Genomic DNA, 16484 nt, shown 5'->3' with positions numbered 1-16484 from the left:
TTTTCTTTGACAAATGTGTTTTTTTCTCTATCATGTCGGTCGCTCAGTGACAGATCAGACAAACAGTGAGTCACAGTCAACCTTGCCAGAGCCTCATACCACCATTTTCCATGACCCCCCCCCCCCCCCACCCGTTTCCCTATACTCTCTCTCTCTCTCTCTAGCTCTCTCTCTCTCTCTCTCACACACACACACACACACACACACACACACACACACACACACACACACACACACACACACAGTTTCACAGAGCGACACTTTGGTACGTCGAACTCGAAGTACACGTGCACGCGCACGCATAATACCTTTTAATTCCTATATCCTCTTCCTTGTTCCTATACAAACTTGCACTTTGAAAAGTATGTAGGCCTTGCTGAATGGAGGCAAATGAAGGCAAATGACAGATGACGCTTCTCTCACACACACACACACACACACACACACACACACACACACACACACACACACACGTACAGTACAGTACAGTACAGTACAGTACAGTACAGTACAGTACAGTACAGTACAGTACAGTACAGTAGCCATTTCCCTATCCTCGTCTCACCAGCCTGCATATCTGAAGGTGTTTATATATTACGCCTTGGGAAACTATGTGGAGTAGTAGTACGTACGTTCCACTGTACTGTACTGTATACTGTGAAGTCTAGTCTGTGTGTTATATCCTATAATATGCACGATGGGTCTTTTAAGGTTCTGTGAAAGGAGGGGTGGTCTTCCCTCCCTCCCTCCCCTCCCTCTGTTCCACTCCTCCATGGAAAGAAACACACTGTATGAGAAACAGCGGTCGATCCGAGCCTATACAGTGTAGCTCCTTCCTCCTCGCTCTCTGGTCGGTCTACACAGTGTGCGTGTGACTCACATGTGAAGAATGTGGTGGGCTGGCCCCAGAAGCTATTAATATCTCCTTTCCTAGGGGTCCGTGAAGTTTCCCTCGCGCTCGGCCGGCGCATGCATGGACGGCCTAGACACTGTACCTTTATGAAAGACGTTTAACAACATCCCCCTATTAGGAGTGTTCCTGAACTTGGCCCCGAAGTTATAAGACCACACCCTCTCTGTTATGTGTTCTACGGTTTTATGCAGGGGGGAGAGAGAGAGAGGGAGAGAGAGAGAGAGAGAGAGAGAGACAGACAGACAGACAGACAGACAGACAGAGGGAGAGAGAGGGGGGGGAGGGAGAGAGAGAGACAGAGAGACAGGGAGTGAGAGAGGGGGGAGGGAGAGAGAGAGACAGGGAGTGAGAGAGGGGGGAGAGGGAGTGAGAGAGAGACAGACAGAGGGAGTGAGAGAGAGGGGAGAGAGAGAGTGAGAGATGGGGGAGAGAGAGACAGAGGGAGTGAGAGAGAGGGGGGAGGGAGTGAGAGAGAGACAGACAGAGGGAGTGAGAGAGGGGAGAGAGAAAGAATGTGCAAATTTGAATCTGAGCAATTATGTTCATATATCTTAATTATCTTCTAATCTTAATTAAAAACAAACTCGTCTTCCCATCCCATGTATTGCCCAATGTGGGTGCTATCAACATTCTTTTTTACAGACAGTGGAGTCAATAAAATGTCCTCAGAATTAAAGAATGTTCACCCTTAACACAATTAATCTTCACTGAGTCACACATTCAGTGAAGCTTTACATATTCAGCTGTTGCACAAAAAGCAAGAACAAATGCTACATTGCAATGCAGCACCGCGTTCACAGTGGATAATAGGATGTCTGACCTACAGCGCCGCACCACCATTGCAATAACAAACACCCCCCAACAATGTAGGCTAGGCTACAGTAAGTGACTCAACTAAACTGGGGTCTCCATGTACGTCACACCATGTTTATGTGGGGAATTCCTCACAAAGGCCCAGGCCAGCGGTGGAAGACACCGAACGAAGACCCGTAGTGGAGAGAAAAGGAACTCTTCCATAAATCCATTCCCCCCCATTAAAGAACATTACATCGCCTATGTTGTCTTTATGGTGTAGCCCCACCTAGTGGTCAGCTACAGGCACTTATATTCCAGTTGCACAGTATTAACTTTTGGAGGTCGATTAAAAATATTTGAAAAACCCATGTTTCTATGTCAGTGGTGCTCAACCTTTTTCATGTCAAGGACCCCCAGAATTATCTATCTTGGGCCACGGACCCCCATCTCAAAATATGTAGTTCCAGGAACCGTCCCAGAAGCCAATATTTTAGTTAAAATGTTCGCTCTGAAATATATATTCAAAGATTTGCGCCACATTTTCACGATTTTTCAAAAAAATAGCAGACCTACACGTCCATAGCGTGGCACTTGGTGCTGCGCTATGAGCTTGTATATCTGCTATTTTTCAACAGCTAAAGCATAACATGCTTAAAACACCAAAAGGGGTTCCCGCCCAGGTTAGGCAGATAAATTAACTAATATATCTCTCAACAGTGCATGAATGCATACTTTACTCAATGTTATTCATCTATAATGTACATAAATATTCATTCTATCGAAACTCTGTAATATGCATTCATACATTTGCCAATGGACATGTATCGGTGAGACTGTACATCCATACTTAATATATTGATACACTGTACACACTCATTCAGTTAGTGTCAGAACCTAAGCATATTTTATTTGTATCGACTGTCTGGACAACTCTTAAATGTTCCCATTTCAGTCTTACTGTACTTGTTGCAGGATACCAGAACCAGAACCCCCTGATCTCCAAGTACATTTTTATTTGTTTCCATGTGTCATACATTCCCCATTTAATGTGTTCTTTTAAAGGCTTTAAGATTTAATTCTCAAGAATTTAGAAAGATATTCAGTCGATGACATGATGCAAGGGACTACAAGAATGTTTATTTTACTCTCCAAAGAAACATACAAAACATATTGAATATAAAATATTGAATATACATCGACTGTATTCAAAACATTTCCCCCAAGTCAATAACCCATTCCAAACATGCCACACATTCTGTTGGTGAGACTAAAGCACTGATAGAAGAAATGTATCCATTAGGTTTTCACAAGAAAACTTCATATTTCAATGTCGACTGTTAAAGCGCTTTGACAGACAGTAAAAATGGGACCCGGAAACTTTTTTTTTTGAACACTCCCGAGTTCAATTAACCCATTCTGGACGGGAACCCATTTTGGTGTTTTAACTAAGCATTATTTAGCTATTGAAAAATAGCAGATCTACAAGCTCATTGCGCGCCACCGAGTGGCACGCTACGAGCTTGTAGGTCTGCTATTTTTGAAAAATCGTAAAAACGTCGCACAAATCTTTGAATATATATTCTTTCAGAAGACTATTTATTTCGACGTCAGGCCTAAATGGTTACTTTGACCAGTGTCCCTGATCTACTCCTCATGCCTCTACACCAAATATCTTCCCTGAAATAGCTGCTCTAAAAGCTCACATGGGACACGCCATGACCTTGTAGATCTGCTATTTTTGATGAATGTTTGCCCCAGACAATAGTGACGGTAGTAGTAGGGGTGTAAATGATACATTTTAACCCATTTGGGCCTGAAAAAACGTTCGCTCTGAAAGAATATATATATTCAAAGATTTGTGCCGCATTTTCGCAATATTTCTAAAAATAGCAGACCTACAAGCTCGTAGCGCGCCACTCGGAGCTTGTAGATCTGCTATTTTTCAATAGCTAAAGCATAACATAAAAAGGGGTTCCCAGTCTAGAACGGGTTAACACACGCTGCAGTGTTCAGAAACTGAAATGGTTCTTGACGTCCTTGATCTGCTTCATCATGTCGGCGATGTGCTCGCCCTGCTCCTTGAGGACGCCCTGGACGCACTTCCGCTGTTGCGCGTTGAGGGAGACGCCCGTGGCCTTGGCCGAGGCGGCGTTGGCGGCGCCCTTGTCCACCTGCTTCTTCTGGTACTCCATCTTGGTGTGCACCTGCTTGATGCCGTTGTCCAGCCGCTGCAGCTGCTCGCTGACGGACTGCAGCTCCCGGCGCATGTCCTTCTCGCTGTCCGACAGCACGGGCAGCTGGCTGCGCAGGCTGCCCAGCACCCGCCGCACCCTCGCCATGATGGCCTCCTGGCGGTACTTGGCGTCCTCGTACTTGTCGGCGAGCCGCTCCGCCGCCTCCCGCAGGCTGCGCTTCTCCTCGCGGCACAGCGCCATCTCCTCCTGCTGCCGCGCCCGCTGGCCCGTCAGCAGCTTGGCGCGCCGCTGCATCTCCTCACGCGCCATGTCCTGCTTGAGGACGTACTCCTCGCGGAAGACCTGCGTGGCACGGCTGAGCAGCTGCAGGCACTCGGCGGGCAGTGGCGACGACGACGTGTGCTTGTCGCCTGCCGCCTTCAGCATCAGGGGGTTGGTGGAGCCGCGCGCCAGGATGTTGCGGATGTGCTGCTCGATGGAGGAGTCGTCCGCCAGCCCGCGTAGCGGCGAGCTGGGCGAGCCGCCCCCCGCCGTGCCGCCCGGGTGGGAGCACAGCAGGGGCGGCGAGGGTGGCCGGATGGAGCTCAGCAGGGGCAGCAGGAGACACTCGTACGTGCTGGTGATGCAGATCATGGTGGCGCCGAGGGAGAGGTCCGACACGATGAGGAAGCCGCGCACCGGCGCCGGCGCGCTGGTGCAGAGGGGCCGCGTGCAGAGGATGTGCTCCACGATGCAGCGCTGCTCCGCCGCCAGCTCCTGCAGGCTGTCCTTGTCCTCCTCGTCCGTCGACTGGAGGAACTTGTGGAGCTTGTTGAACCAGGTGAGGCCCACGCTGTGGACGCCGGCCTCGTGCGTGCAGTGGTACCGGTGCTGGCACAGGGGGTCCCGGTGGAGCCGGATGGGACAGGTGAAGTCGGACTCCGGGGGGTCCTCGTCCTCCCCGGTGGCCAGCTTCAGGGTCAGCTCCAGCTCCACGCACTCAAACACGTACAGGGACGGCACCGCCGCCCGTGCCGCCGCCCAGCGCTCCACCGCGCCCGTCGTCGTCTCCTCCTCCTCGTCCGCCTCCAGCACCACGCAGTGGTAGAGGGTGCCCGTCTCCGTGGCGATGACCAGGATGTTGGGCACGCAGGGCAGGCAGAGGATGGCGCAGGCGTCGTAGCCGTAGTTGTCCTCGGCCGCCGGGTACATGGGCAGAGGCCCCGTGGGCTTGCCCACGGTCATGCCGCCGCTCGCCTGGCTGGCGTAGCTCAGGTACATCTCGCCGTTCTCGTAGAGGACGTACAGCGGGTACACCAGCAGCTCCTTGGAGCGCTGCTGGCCCGTCACGAGCTGCCGCGGGCCGCCGCTCGACGACGACACAGGGCCGAAGTCGAACGCCACCGCGATCTCGCCGAGGGACGCCGCGTAGGAGCGCGTGGCCTGGACGCCGCCGCCGTCCTCGTCGGACTGGGAGACGGACAGCGCCTTGGCCGGGATCTGGGGCGACTTCAGGCTGTAGAAGCGGACGGTGTTCTCCGAGGTGAGCAGCACCAGGTGCGGCTCCTCCGTCTCGCTGGGGTACCAGGCCGCCTGCCGCAGGCTCACCGATGCCGAGCTGGTGAAGAAGCGCTCGGCCACGGGGACGGTCTTGCAGTTGATCTTGGCCCGCCCGCCCTCAAACTCGGACCGCTTGCCCCAGCGCTGCGGGAGCTCGAGGACGGTGGCGCCCCGCTGGCCAACGAGCGCCACGTGGTGCTGCGTGGGGCTCAGCAGGACCTGGCAGACTTCGAAGCGCGGGGGGTTGATGCATAGCAGGGTCTGGTGGTGGGTGCCGCTGTCCTCCTGGCCCTCCTCTTCAGAGTTGAGCTGTTTGAGATTCAAAAGATTACATTTTTACTCAAGCGCACAAAGTGGAAAATATTGCTTCAGCTTTCACCCATACAATAAGAGTAAACAAAAAAAAAACTCTAAACAGGAAAAGTGCACAGTCAAAGAGAAGTGTGTCCGTCGTAAGCTTAGCTAGTAGCTACACCATATTCTTTGAGACATGCATACAGGTATTTGGGTGCATGACTGAGTATACCATTGTCTTGTAGGTGCAAACAAACATCACAATAGTGATTATATATTAAAAGCTCAGATATGTCTTCATTGAGCCATGGTTGTCATTGTCAACTAGGACAGACTTATTATTGCATAATATGATCAGATAAGGCACTAAAGCTTTGGCTTGCAGAAAACAGCCAATCTACAAACTCACAACTTGTCACTGAGCTTGTAGACCTGATGGTGAAGTGACAATTCATGGACTTAATTTTAAGACCTTTAAAAAAAATAAAAAAAGTAAAAGACCAATACTGCATCAAAAAGTAATCAACAGATTATACTATAAAACGGGTCAAACTTTCTCCAAATTGTTAAATAATATAACAAGGAATTTTGAAAATTAGCCAAGCTTGTTGTAGGTCTGCTATTTTAACATTTTCACAAGTATCCGTGGAACCGAAAATGTATAATGCCGGCTCAACTCCTCAGGATGAGGGGTCCACAGTCCACACATAGCCAGGGGGGCTACCGTCCACGGTGCATACGGTTATTTTGGGGCGTCACGACACGACCTGTCCTGATTTTGAAAGCCATTTTCGGCGGGGTTTGTGGAACTTTAAGTTAGCCTACCAGTAAAAGTTGCGCATGATGCGTGTGACACAGGCAGGCACTCAACTATGTCTGTTTACACGTGACGTGACTATTCCCTAAAACATTTATAATAATGTTTTGAACGTTTTTGTTTGACCCCTCGTAAATGAACGAATGTTTTTTCTCAAGCCAACTTTTTAACCCTCAAAGATCAGATGTGCAAGGGTGCCGCGTTGAGGAGGAGAGACTGATGGGGAGACACGACAGAGACAGTCAAGATACAGACCTGTCTCAGGTTGGTGGTGTAGAACACGCGGCTGGAGTCGTCCCACACGAACAGGTCTCCATTCAGAAAGAACGTCAGATTCTTGGTGCTGGTTCCTCTGTCGCTCGCGCTGGGCTCGGCGGCGAGGCTCTCCCGAAGTTTGCTGAACACCAAGTGACTCGGTAGCTCGTTCTGCCAACGCTCTCCGGCGAACGCCGCCATCTTGCCCGCGTCTTCTTACTAACTGTACGAGGGTTTGTTTTGCGACAGTCGTGTGCGCCTGTGCGGCAAGCCGTCTTTCTTCTTCTTTTGGGGAGCCAGCCATCATCAAGCAAAGCTCTGGTGGTTAAAACAGTTTGGATGCATTGGCGCCACCAACTGGACTGGATCATTATAGGGATTGATTGATTGATTGATTGATTGATTGATTGATTGATTGATTGATTGATTGATTGATTGATTGATTGATTGATTGATTGATTGATTGATTGATTGATTGATTGATTGATTGAACTATTTTGTATTTATTAACAGTTTTGAGAATTACAGTATACATTCCAAGTGCAACTCAATACAAGACTGTTAACTGTGGACGGCACCATAAAGCATTACATGTTCAATCTTCATCATAACATTTAGAGACGTAGGCCTACAAATATACACTTAATAGCCAAAAACAGGAAATCATCATAGAGGAGGTAAAAAAGGGGGACAAAAACATATACAGTGAGGGGAAAAAGGGGTTGGGTGTGGGATTCATATTTTAGGGAAACAACGTTTACCTTGCTGATTGATTTGGAATGGATACTTATCATACTTCATTATAGTAACAGTTTGCACAGACAAGCACAGGGTAAAGCTATGCCTTGTTTCCATTGGGGTCCTTTGTACTCAATTCATCGAAACATTAAAGCATCATTATATAGCATCATATACCAGTAAGACTGAGGTCCTGAGGTCGCGTGCACGCATCCGCCTGGGTGACGGCAGACTGCTGAGCGAGCGCTGGCGCGTTGGCATGGGCGGGTCAGATCAACATATGAAATGAATTCTGTACTGGCCATATATGGAGCGTGTCTTGAGGGCTCTATCTTGCCCTTAGCCCTTATACCTAAGCTTATTTGCCATTTTTTACTATTTTAAAACATTTCAAAATAGTTCAACTAGCAGCACTAGCCAATCTTGTTGTTAGCTTCTAGATGGGCTATTTGTACTATTGTAGAGTTGCTGGCCAATATTGATGATATCAGGGATCTCCGGGCATTCTCATATATGGGCTTAATATTTATATATATATATAAATCTCATATATATATCTCATTGATTGATTGATGGCATCATCAGGGATCTCCATCCCTGGTGATGTCACGAGGCATGTCCATATATGGAGGCGTGGGGTGACGGACGGACTGGCGGAAAATGCACGTTTTTATAGTAAATGCGAGTCACAATAAACTTGTAGAAAACAAAATAAACAAAACATACTCTCCCCCCTGGCCTTTGGCCTGGTGGAGACAATAAATAAATAAAGTTGTATTTTATAATAATATGACGTAGCCTACATGTGCTGCATTTTGACAGTTCATGTACAGTGTTTATTTTTATTTTATTATCTATTTTTTGTTATTTTTGGCGCTCGACACCGTCGTACCACGGGGTATAATCGTAGTTTACGACAGCCCATTTGCCGTATTCCGACGGCCGGTGTCGTATATTTTGCAGAATCACCATGGCGCTGAAAGAAACAGCAGGTTTGTATGAATCTCTGAAGTCGGAGTGGAACAAGAAGAACCCCAACATCAGCAAATGTGGAGAACTGTTGACCAAACTGAAGGTAAAACACACAAACAAACAAACAAACACACGACATCGTGTTGAGGATGTCTGAACGTGTATTTATGTACTGTTCTGTAAACAAGAGGCGAGCTAGTTAGCTTTAGCACGCAGAGAAGGCTAGCTCAGCTGGCTAGGTCGTTTGACATCACTGTGATCACCAAAATATTAAATAATCAACGTAACGCATGGAAGATGGGGTATGTGATGTGTTTTGGTTTATACAAAAACGATTAAAGCACTATGATTCTGATTGTAATCATTGTTAGCGTTAGTTCAGGAACAGGGCAACTCTTTAATAACAGAACTTACATTTTCAGGTGGGTTTCCAATTCCAGGATTCCAAATTGCTCTGATCATTTCTTGGTGCCATTCACTTACTTATTCATCCTGTACTCTGTAGTTCTCTCTGCTGGTAGAATACAATTGGTATCCCGACCTAAAAGGGGGAAAAAGTTTTCTGGAGACAAAACAAACCATAGCAAGCAAAGTATTCGTATTATCATAATTTAGAGCTATTTAGCCACCAGACTAGTACTGTTGGAAATATTTGATATGTTTTATATATTACAAAATAATAATAAAACTGTTGCCATTGTGGTTTGAAGTATTGAAACCTGGTCTTTGCAGATATCTTTATTGGAGTTAAATTTTTTGCCTACGTCTGGGACCAAGCTTACTAAGCAGCAGCTCATCCTGGCCCGTGAGTATTTCTTTACTAGTCTACAAGTTAACAAGCTAAAAGCCGTGTTCATAATCTGTTGTCTTGAAGAGCAAGATCTACAAGCTGACAACTTTAAGCGAGGAACACTATTTACTCTCTCTTTCAGGCGATGTTCTGGAGATCGGAGCGTTGTGGAGCATCCTCAAGAAGGACATTCCTTCCTTTGAGAGATACATCGCCCAGATCAAATGTTACTACTTTGATTACAAGTAATGGAACCTTTCTGACCATGTCTTTCCGCGTAGTTTATTATTGTTATTATTATTATTATTATTATTATTATTGATTGAATATTGTATTCGTAGTTTAAAAATCACACCCGTGTGAAGTAAGGGGCGCTCATGTTGAATAGGTGATGTAATGGTGATGTAAAACAAACGGTGCAAGCACGCCATTAACAATAAAGACGTAATGAGGCACATTATGACGAACACTGAAGTAAAGACCAAACATTAAACCTGTATATAGTACGGCAGTACAGTAAACATAATATGCTAAAAAGATTACAAAAAGGCTTGTTCGTTTCGATTAGATCTAGTTGATTTAAAGTAGCAAGTTTGTGGCTGTGTTACACTTGTTTATCTATATACTTTGTGTGTATGAACGGATAAATATGTGTCTGTTGAGGGAAATAGGAATTTCCTTAGGCCTTCCATTTAGTTTTCATGGTTTGTTGGTACCCAGAATGACATTGATTGTGTTCTGATTTTATCATGAGTTTACTCGGATGTTTGAAGTATAAATTCCTTGACGGTGTTGTGTGACATCTGACGTGTCACTTTCCCCCCCCTTTCTCCACCCAGAGATGAGCTGCCCGAGTCGACGTACATGCACCAGCTGCTGGGCCTGAATCTTCTGTTCCTGCTCTCCCAGAACCGCGTGTCTGAGTTCCACACAGAACTGGAGAGGCTGAGCGCACGGGACATCCAGACCAACGTCTACATCAGACACCCCGTTTCTTTAGAGCAGGTGCTGCACACGTCCTTAACAACCTTTCAACCTGGAATCCGTGTGTTGGGGATGTCATTAAGGGCAAAATATATATAATATGATGCATCATTATAATGGCACATCTAGAAGCACCACGATTGGCTTTTGTTTTATAACAAAAGTGGAAGTGGGACTTATTTTAATGAATAAATAAACCAATCTGTATGTTAGAGTTTATGTTCAAATCCAATATAACCAGCACATCTGCAGTGGTTGGAGATCATGGTCTGCCTACTCTTCTATTGAGACATTTAAGTTGCATTCACACCAGGATGTTTTTCTGCTATTTTTAAAATGAACCCTGCTGCGTATTGGCGGAGTGTGCTTTGTTTGGCAAGTGTGAAGGCTCATTCGAATTCTGGTGTGGATCAAACGATCGGCAAAAAATAAATAAATTAGCTTCCAAGCACACTAGAGGGCGGATCACCGCAGGTGTGAAGGCAATCATCTCAAATATAGGTGATGAACCAAAAAATGGGCCATTGTGGGATGAAGAAGTTGGTGTTTGGCACACGACGTGGAAGGAGAATGCATCATTACGCAGCATAAAGATGTCCCGTCGTCAGACGTGGTCTAGTGAAGAGATGGAAGCCCTTATCGCAATATGGCCACACGGTCACATTTATCAAATGCTGAAGGTTACACACAATAACACTGCAGTGTACAGGATATTTAGCGACATAATGGAGGCGATTGTGTTACAAAAGCTGCTACTTTACAAAAGTTGGTAAAGTTGTAGAATTTCAGACCAATCCCGCCCGCTCCCGCAATGATTTCCGCCTGTCCCCCTCTCCCGGCCCTGACAAAAAATAAGTCCCACTATAGTCCCGCACCATCCCGCAATTGTATCATTTAAATCTAAACAGTTGCTGAGATTGAGCAGGCGTGCATGCACAAGAGAGGAGTTATGCATTTGTGTGAGGAGCTGATCACAGTTACATATAGAGGGAAAGTGTTATATTAGGCCTATTATATTATCTGTCAAGGACACTGCGCAGCAGTGAGCGCACGGTGGATGGAGAGAGAGAGAGAGAGAGGTGCTGATCGTTACTGGTTATAAAACAAATTGTACTCCCCTTTGTGTTCTGTTTCACGCTATTGATGAGTGACACGCGCACATGCAGCGAAAAGCAAAAAGGGGTTTACAGTAGAAGCGAGAATGTCCGTTGCGGGGAAAAAAACTCCTCGTCGCTCCGTTGGAAAAATCACACTTCTCACAGAGTGATTGCTAATGATTGACAGGTGCGGCAGCTTTGGGAGCGTGCCTGAAGATGTCCGTTGGAGAGAGTGAGACTCCCAAGTCCACTGCTTGTCTAAACGCAGTCGGGAAATGATACGTTCTCATCAGACATTCATGTTTTGCTAAAGTGTGTATAAGCTCTAGTCTGTACTCTGTTACATCTGGTTAATTGCGGGAGGATGTGGGATTCTGCGGGGTTCCGCTGATTTGATCTTGACCGCCCGACCAGCGGGTGCCACGGGCCCCCCCTCCCGTTGCAGCCCTCTACCCCAGATGCACCGCCATCTTTATTGTAATTCAGACATCATTGCAATTATACCGTCTCATGGTCACGAGAGAACATGCACCTTGTGGATTGTAGCTTTAAACACACACCTTTAGCATCCCTATTCTGTCAATGTCATAATATTTGAAAATACTAGATGCAAGCTTCACAACCTGTTGCATTGTGAGCTTGTAGATTGGCTATTTGATACTGTACAGGACCGGTTTGGCTGATTCTAGCTTGTGCTGAATGGAATTCTTTCCACGGTAATGTCCATTTAATTAATAAATACAGGTATACGAAAAATTCTATATCCAAACGTGTTTTCTTTGTCTCTCTAAACACGGTTTATAATAATTGTTGTGTATGTACAGTTGTAAGTTTGTGCTGTCTCTCGTGGTGTTTGCAGTACCTGATGGAGGGAAGCTACAACAAGGTGTTTCTCGCTAAAGGGAACATCCCGGCCGAGAGCTACACCTTCTTCATAGACATTCTGCTCGACACCATTCGGTAAGTATTAGTTCCTGTGCACCCCGGTGTCCATTCTGCACACTGTTGTAACTGTCTTCAGCCCAACACACACCGTCTGTGAACGCCGCGCGTCAAAACAGCCGCCTCTGTTATTTTCAATGAACCTATCCCACACCGGCGGCGTCAGACACGCCATGGACCTTTTACGATAGGCTATACGAATGGCTGTATAAGAATGGCTGTTCACTGTATCTGTTAATTGTACAGTGATGATTTTGGTGACCCGTTGATTTCTGTGGAGTTCATCTTCCAACATGTTATGTCGTTGACTTGCAGTGATGAGATTGCTGGTTGTATAGAGAAGGCCTACGAGCAGATCCAGTTCCCTGAAGCCTCGCGTGTGCTCTTCTTCAACACTCCAAAGAAGATGACAGAATACGCCAAGAAGGTTGGTAATCATTGAATGACATTCTAAAAACCCTTATCCGTAGTCGGGTCGCGGGTCGGGTGGCGGGTCTGGAGCACCAGAGTGCTCCAGACTAACCTCTCCAGAGCATTGTTGGTAAACAAAAGGTGTCAGTGAGGATAGAATCCATGTTAACCCATTTAGACCCGAGGACGATTCTAAAAATGGCTTCTAAATAAACAGTTTTCTGAAAAACCCGTTTCTATGTTGGTGGTTCTCAAACTATTTCATGTCAACGCCCCCTAGAATTATTATGTAGGCTATTTGACCTCTGACCCCCATCTGAAAATAATGTTCCAGGGACACCCCCCCCCCCCCCCCTCCCCTCCCCCAGAAGCAAAGATTTGAGTAAAAAAAATAATAATAATATACATTCAAAGTTTCGTGGCAAATTTTTACGATTAAAAAAAAAATTGCAGATCTACGAGCTTGTAGATCTGCTATTTTTCAATAGCTAAAGTATAACGCCCACAAACTCTGGGACAAAAGTGTGAACGTTCCAAAGAGTTGTATCTGGCATCATGGCTGTGATACTGTTCCCATCTAGAAAGGTGCGGAGTGCAAATGTCCACCTGGAGGCACACAGAAATAACACGCGGTCTGACACGGTACCAACAAACTGCATACATGTGTCTCTCTTTGTGTTCAACTGACGTGGGCTTTAAAGGTATATTCAGTGATTTCACTTAATTCAAATATATGTTTTTCATTATGTTTTGGATAATCCTCTTCATCATCCTTACGCACGTTTCATGATAACTACCTTTTTATGTATGTGATGTATTGCCATGCTTTTGGTTCTAGAACATATGAGAATCAACAGGGATATCTTTGAATTAATGCAAATTAAAAGGAAATTGTGGGGGTTATATGTGTAACATTTACATAAACATTTACCTTAATAAAACATGAGATTGCATACCGTTTCAACAGCAAAAAAAACCCAACGAAAGTGGCTGTTGAGTTGAACTGTTTTCTTTAACATACAAATCAGCAATGTTGAATCGGAAACCTTTTTTTGAGTGATGCAACCACTCCTACAACCAGCAATGTCCGTCCGTACCTACACCTGTATCTGTGTATCTGAGCACGAGTATATGACTTAGTACCAGTAGGGGGCGCCAGAAACAGAGTGCTGCAGCCTGCTCTGTTGCCTGCTAATGAGAGAGAGAGAGAGAGGTGGTGGGGTGGAGGGGAATTGCACCACTCAGTTCACACAGGTGTGATTTGTTTTTTTTAAATGTCCAAAATATATTCGCAATTTCATATGGTGTACATTGTGCTTTTCTATCCCCCTCAGAGAGGCTGGACTCAGAGCCCAGATGGCTACTACTCGTTCAGCAGTCAGCAGCAGAGAACAGAGGAGGTGACCATTCCCTCCACGGAGCTGGCACAGCAAGTCATCGAATACGCACGACAGCTGGAAATGATTGTGTAATCAGGCCCCCATGGAACTCCGCCGACAACATGCACAGACGCACAACAACGGTGCCGATACAGTAGAAAACAATTGACTTGCAAACATGGGACTTTCCCCCGAAGGACCTGCGTTTACATATTGCCAGACTAGTTTAATTTGTTGCCTACGTTTAAAAATTGGTTAATAAAATTGGTTAATATCCACCCCTTTTGAAAGTCGATGGCGAGTTTTAAGTGTCTGAAGATGTCGTCTTTGATCCAAGTTTTCATCTATCCATCCAACACTGGAGGGATGTTTCTTTTACTGGGATCATCTTCACTGATGTCAGGAAGGTTAAAGAGCGTTGGATGTGTGATTGACCACGCTGTGACTTTTATTTCCCATGTCAAACAAGCCTAGCCACATATTTCTTCCCCCCCCCCCCTTCCTACTATAAGCAAATTGCTTCTGTATACAAAGTTTATTTTTCTCTCTCTCCAGTAGCGCTCACAAAACGGTGTTTTGCTGCCCTTGTCTTGTATCCTAGCAACTGACTAGAATTATTTGCCATTGACGTTTGCGAGTATTTTCCAAATGGTAAATTCTTGTCCTCCCTCGATGGTTTGTTTTGATCTGGAAATGGGCAAATATGTCTGAAACAGGTTATTAAAAATAATAAACCTTTCTTTTTTCCAACAGTCGTATGTATGCCTTAATTTGATCATGAGCTGTAGCTCTCTATTTTGGATCAGTTGGAAACCGTTCAAAGCGTAAGCCCATTGACCATTCTTGAAAATGTTTACCATACAATGAAATGTGTCAGTCTCTGTTGCTTCTCTCTCAGCTGTATTAGAAGCTGTAAGTGTTGGCTGTGCTAGCCTGGTTCACAACAGGTGTGCATCCAACATTCAACCGCTTGAAGAAAATGGAGACATCGTCAAGAGGGAGATATAAATAAAAAAAAAGATGCCTCATTGGTAGCTGCAGTTCGTTTGGAGTGATGTGTGACGACAGGGGAGTGCGGAACTATTTACACTGGTGGCGGAAGTGCACCGGAAGTGCGGTAGGCACGCTGTGTCACTGTGTCACATTGACTACTGGCACAATCACAGCACGTCTTTTCCGGGACTTATCAATTAAATCCACATTAAACAGACACGACAGCCTCAGCTTGTACCTGGTAGTATAGGAGCATTTTTTATGTTTAATGTTTTTTTTGTGGCTTTCGCCTTTTATTTTATATATTTTATGGAGGGACAGACGGTAGGCTGACAGGAAATGGGGAGAGAGATGGGCGAGAAGACATGCAGTAAAGGCCGTCAGGATCGGAAGTCGAACCAGCGGCACACTGCCAGACTGGATTACCAGCCAAGGTGCCTGGACCACTGAGCCACGGCCCAGGCCAGTATAGGAGCATTTCTAATGCTTTCTGTGTTCCATTCCTCAACAGTTAGCTTCCTCTGCAGGAACTGGTCAGAATAGCGTTCCTTCCACACGCTATACGTCCAGCAGCAGCTTGGACTTCTCAAGCATAGAAGGAAGCATGAGGTCAGTCCACTTTAACCAGTTTAACTCAAGTCTTTTCTTCTGGGGAGGTCCCTGGAACATCATAGTTTCAGATGGGGGGTGGAGGTCAATTACATGTAGTTTTTGGGGTCCTTGACATAAAATATTGAGCAGCACTGATGCAGAAACCTAAGGTTTTGCAGAAAACTGTCAGGACTTTTTGTTAATTTCGAACTCAGTCCAAAATGGGTGCTCTATAGCTATATAGCTCTATATTCTGATAGCACTCATTGATATAGAACAGTGGTTTTCAACTCGTTCTCATATCAAGGCCCATTATTTATTTGGCATTTGAGCCACAGATCAGACTTTGATGAGATTTAGCCTCTCAGGCCCAAAACTTTGAATAAATATGTTATCGTTGCTGTCAATACAGCACTAAGACCTGTTTACATCAGGGTCCTCCTCGGGTCAAACCTTGCTGACCTCTGCTATAGTGTCTCTCCAGCTCTTTATGAAACAGGGGGGAAAAAAAGCATTTTCAGGTCTGGATAGCAATTTTATTCGATCAGGATTGGAGAAACTCGGACAGGATACCGAACAAGTTAAATTGGTGTGATGACACAAACAAAATGAGATGACAAAATTGCAACCGTTGAAAATGAAGCTGATTCAGAAAGGTTGCGAACCCACCTGACGATGTATTTCATTCAAAGAGCCGGAGTGATGGGGTGGGTACCCCTGTAATTGAACAAAGACTACTTGCAGTACTACTTTTCAACCACAAGGTGTCCTACCTGACA

The 16484-nt window shown here is 45.7% G+C and overlaps 2 protein-coding genes across 2 annotated transcripts; one reads left to right on the top strand and one right to left on the bottom strand.

Moving 5' to 3' along the window:
- Positions 1 to 2842: 2842 nt before the first annotated feature.
- Positions 2843 to 7014, bottom strand: nup88 (nucleoporin 88). Its single transcript, XM_083774121.1, has 2 exons — positions 6809 to 7014; positions 2843 to 5751 (listed from the first exon to the last, which is right to left on the bottom strand). Exons 1-2 carry the CDS (start codon positions 7007 to 7009, stop codon positions 3718 to 3720), a joined length of 2235 nt encoding a protein of 744 aa, XP_083630247.1. The 5' UTR covers positions 7010 to 7014; the 3' UTR covers positions 2843 to 3717.
- A 1478-nt stretch (positions 7015 to 8492) lies between these two features.
- psmd8 (proteasome 26S subunit, non-ATPase 8) lies at positions 8493 to 14880 on the top strand. The gene is made up of 7 exons (XM_083773084.1): positions 8493 to 8621; positions 9251 to 9323; positions 9451 to 9553; positions 10148 to 10313; positions 12249 to 12349; positions 12647 to 12758; positions 14077 to 14880. Exons 1-7 carry the CDS (start codon positions 8517 to 8519, stop codon positions 14212 to 14214), a joined length of 798 nt encoding a protein of 265 aa, XP_083629210.1. The 5' UTR covers positions 8493 to 8516; the 3' UTR covers positions 14215 to 14880.
- Positions 14881 to 16484: the final 1604 nt, after the last annotated feature.

Source organism: Protomyctophum parallelum (genome assembly GCF_964188405.1).
Source record: "Protomyctophum parallelum genome assembly, chromosome: 9".
Classification (NCBI taxonomy): domain Eukaryota; kingdom Metazoa; phylum Chordata; class Actinopteri; order Myctophiformes; family Myctophidae; genus Protomyctophum; species Protomyctophum parallelum.
Note: the sequence above shows the minus strand (reverse complement) of the source record. Positions and strands in the feature narration are given on the sequence as shown.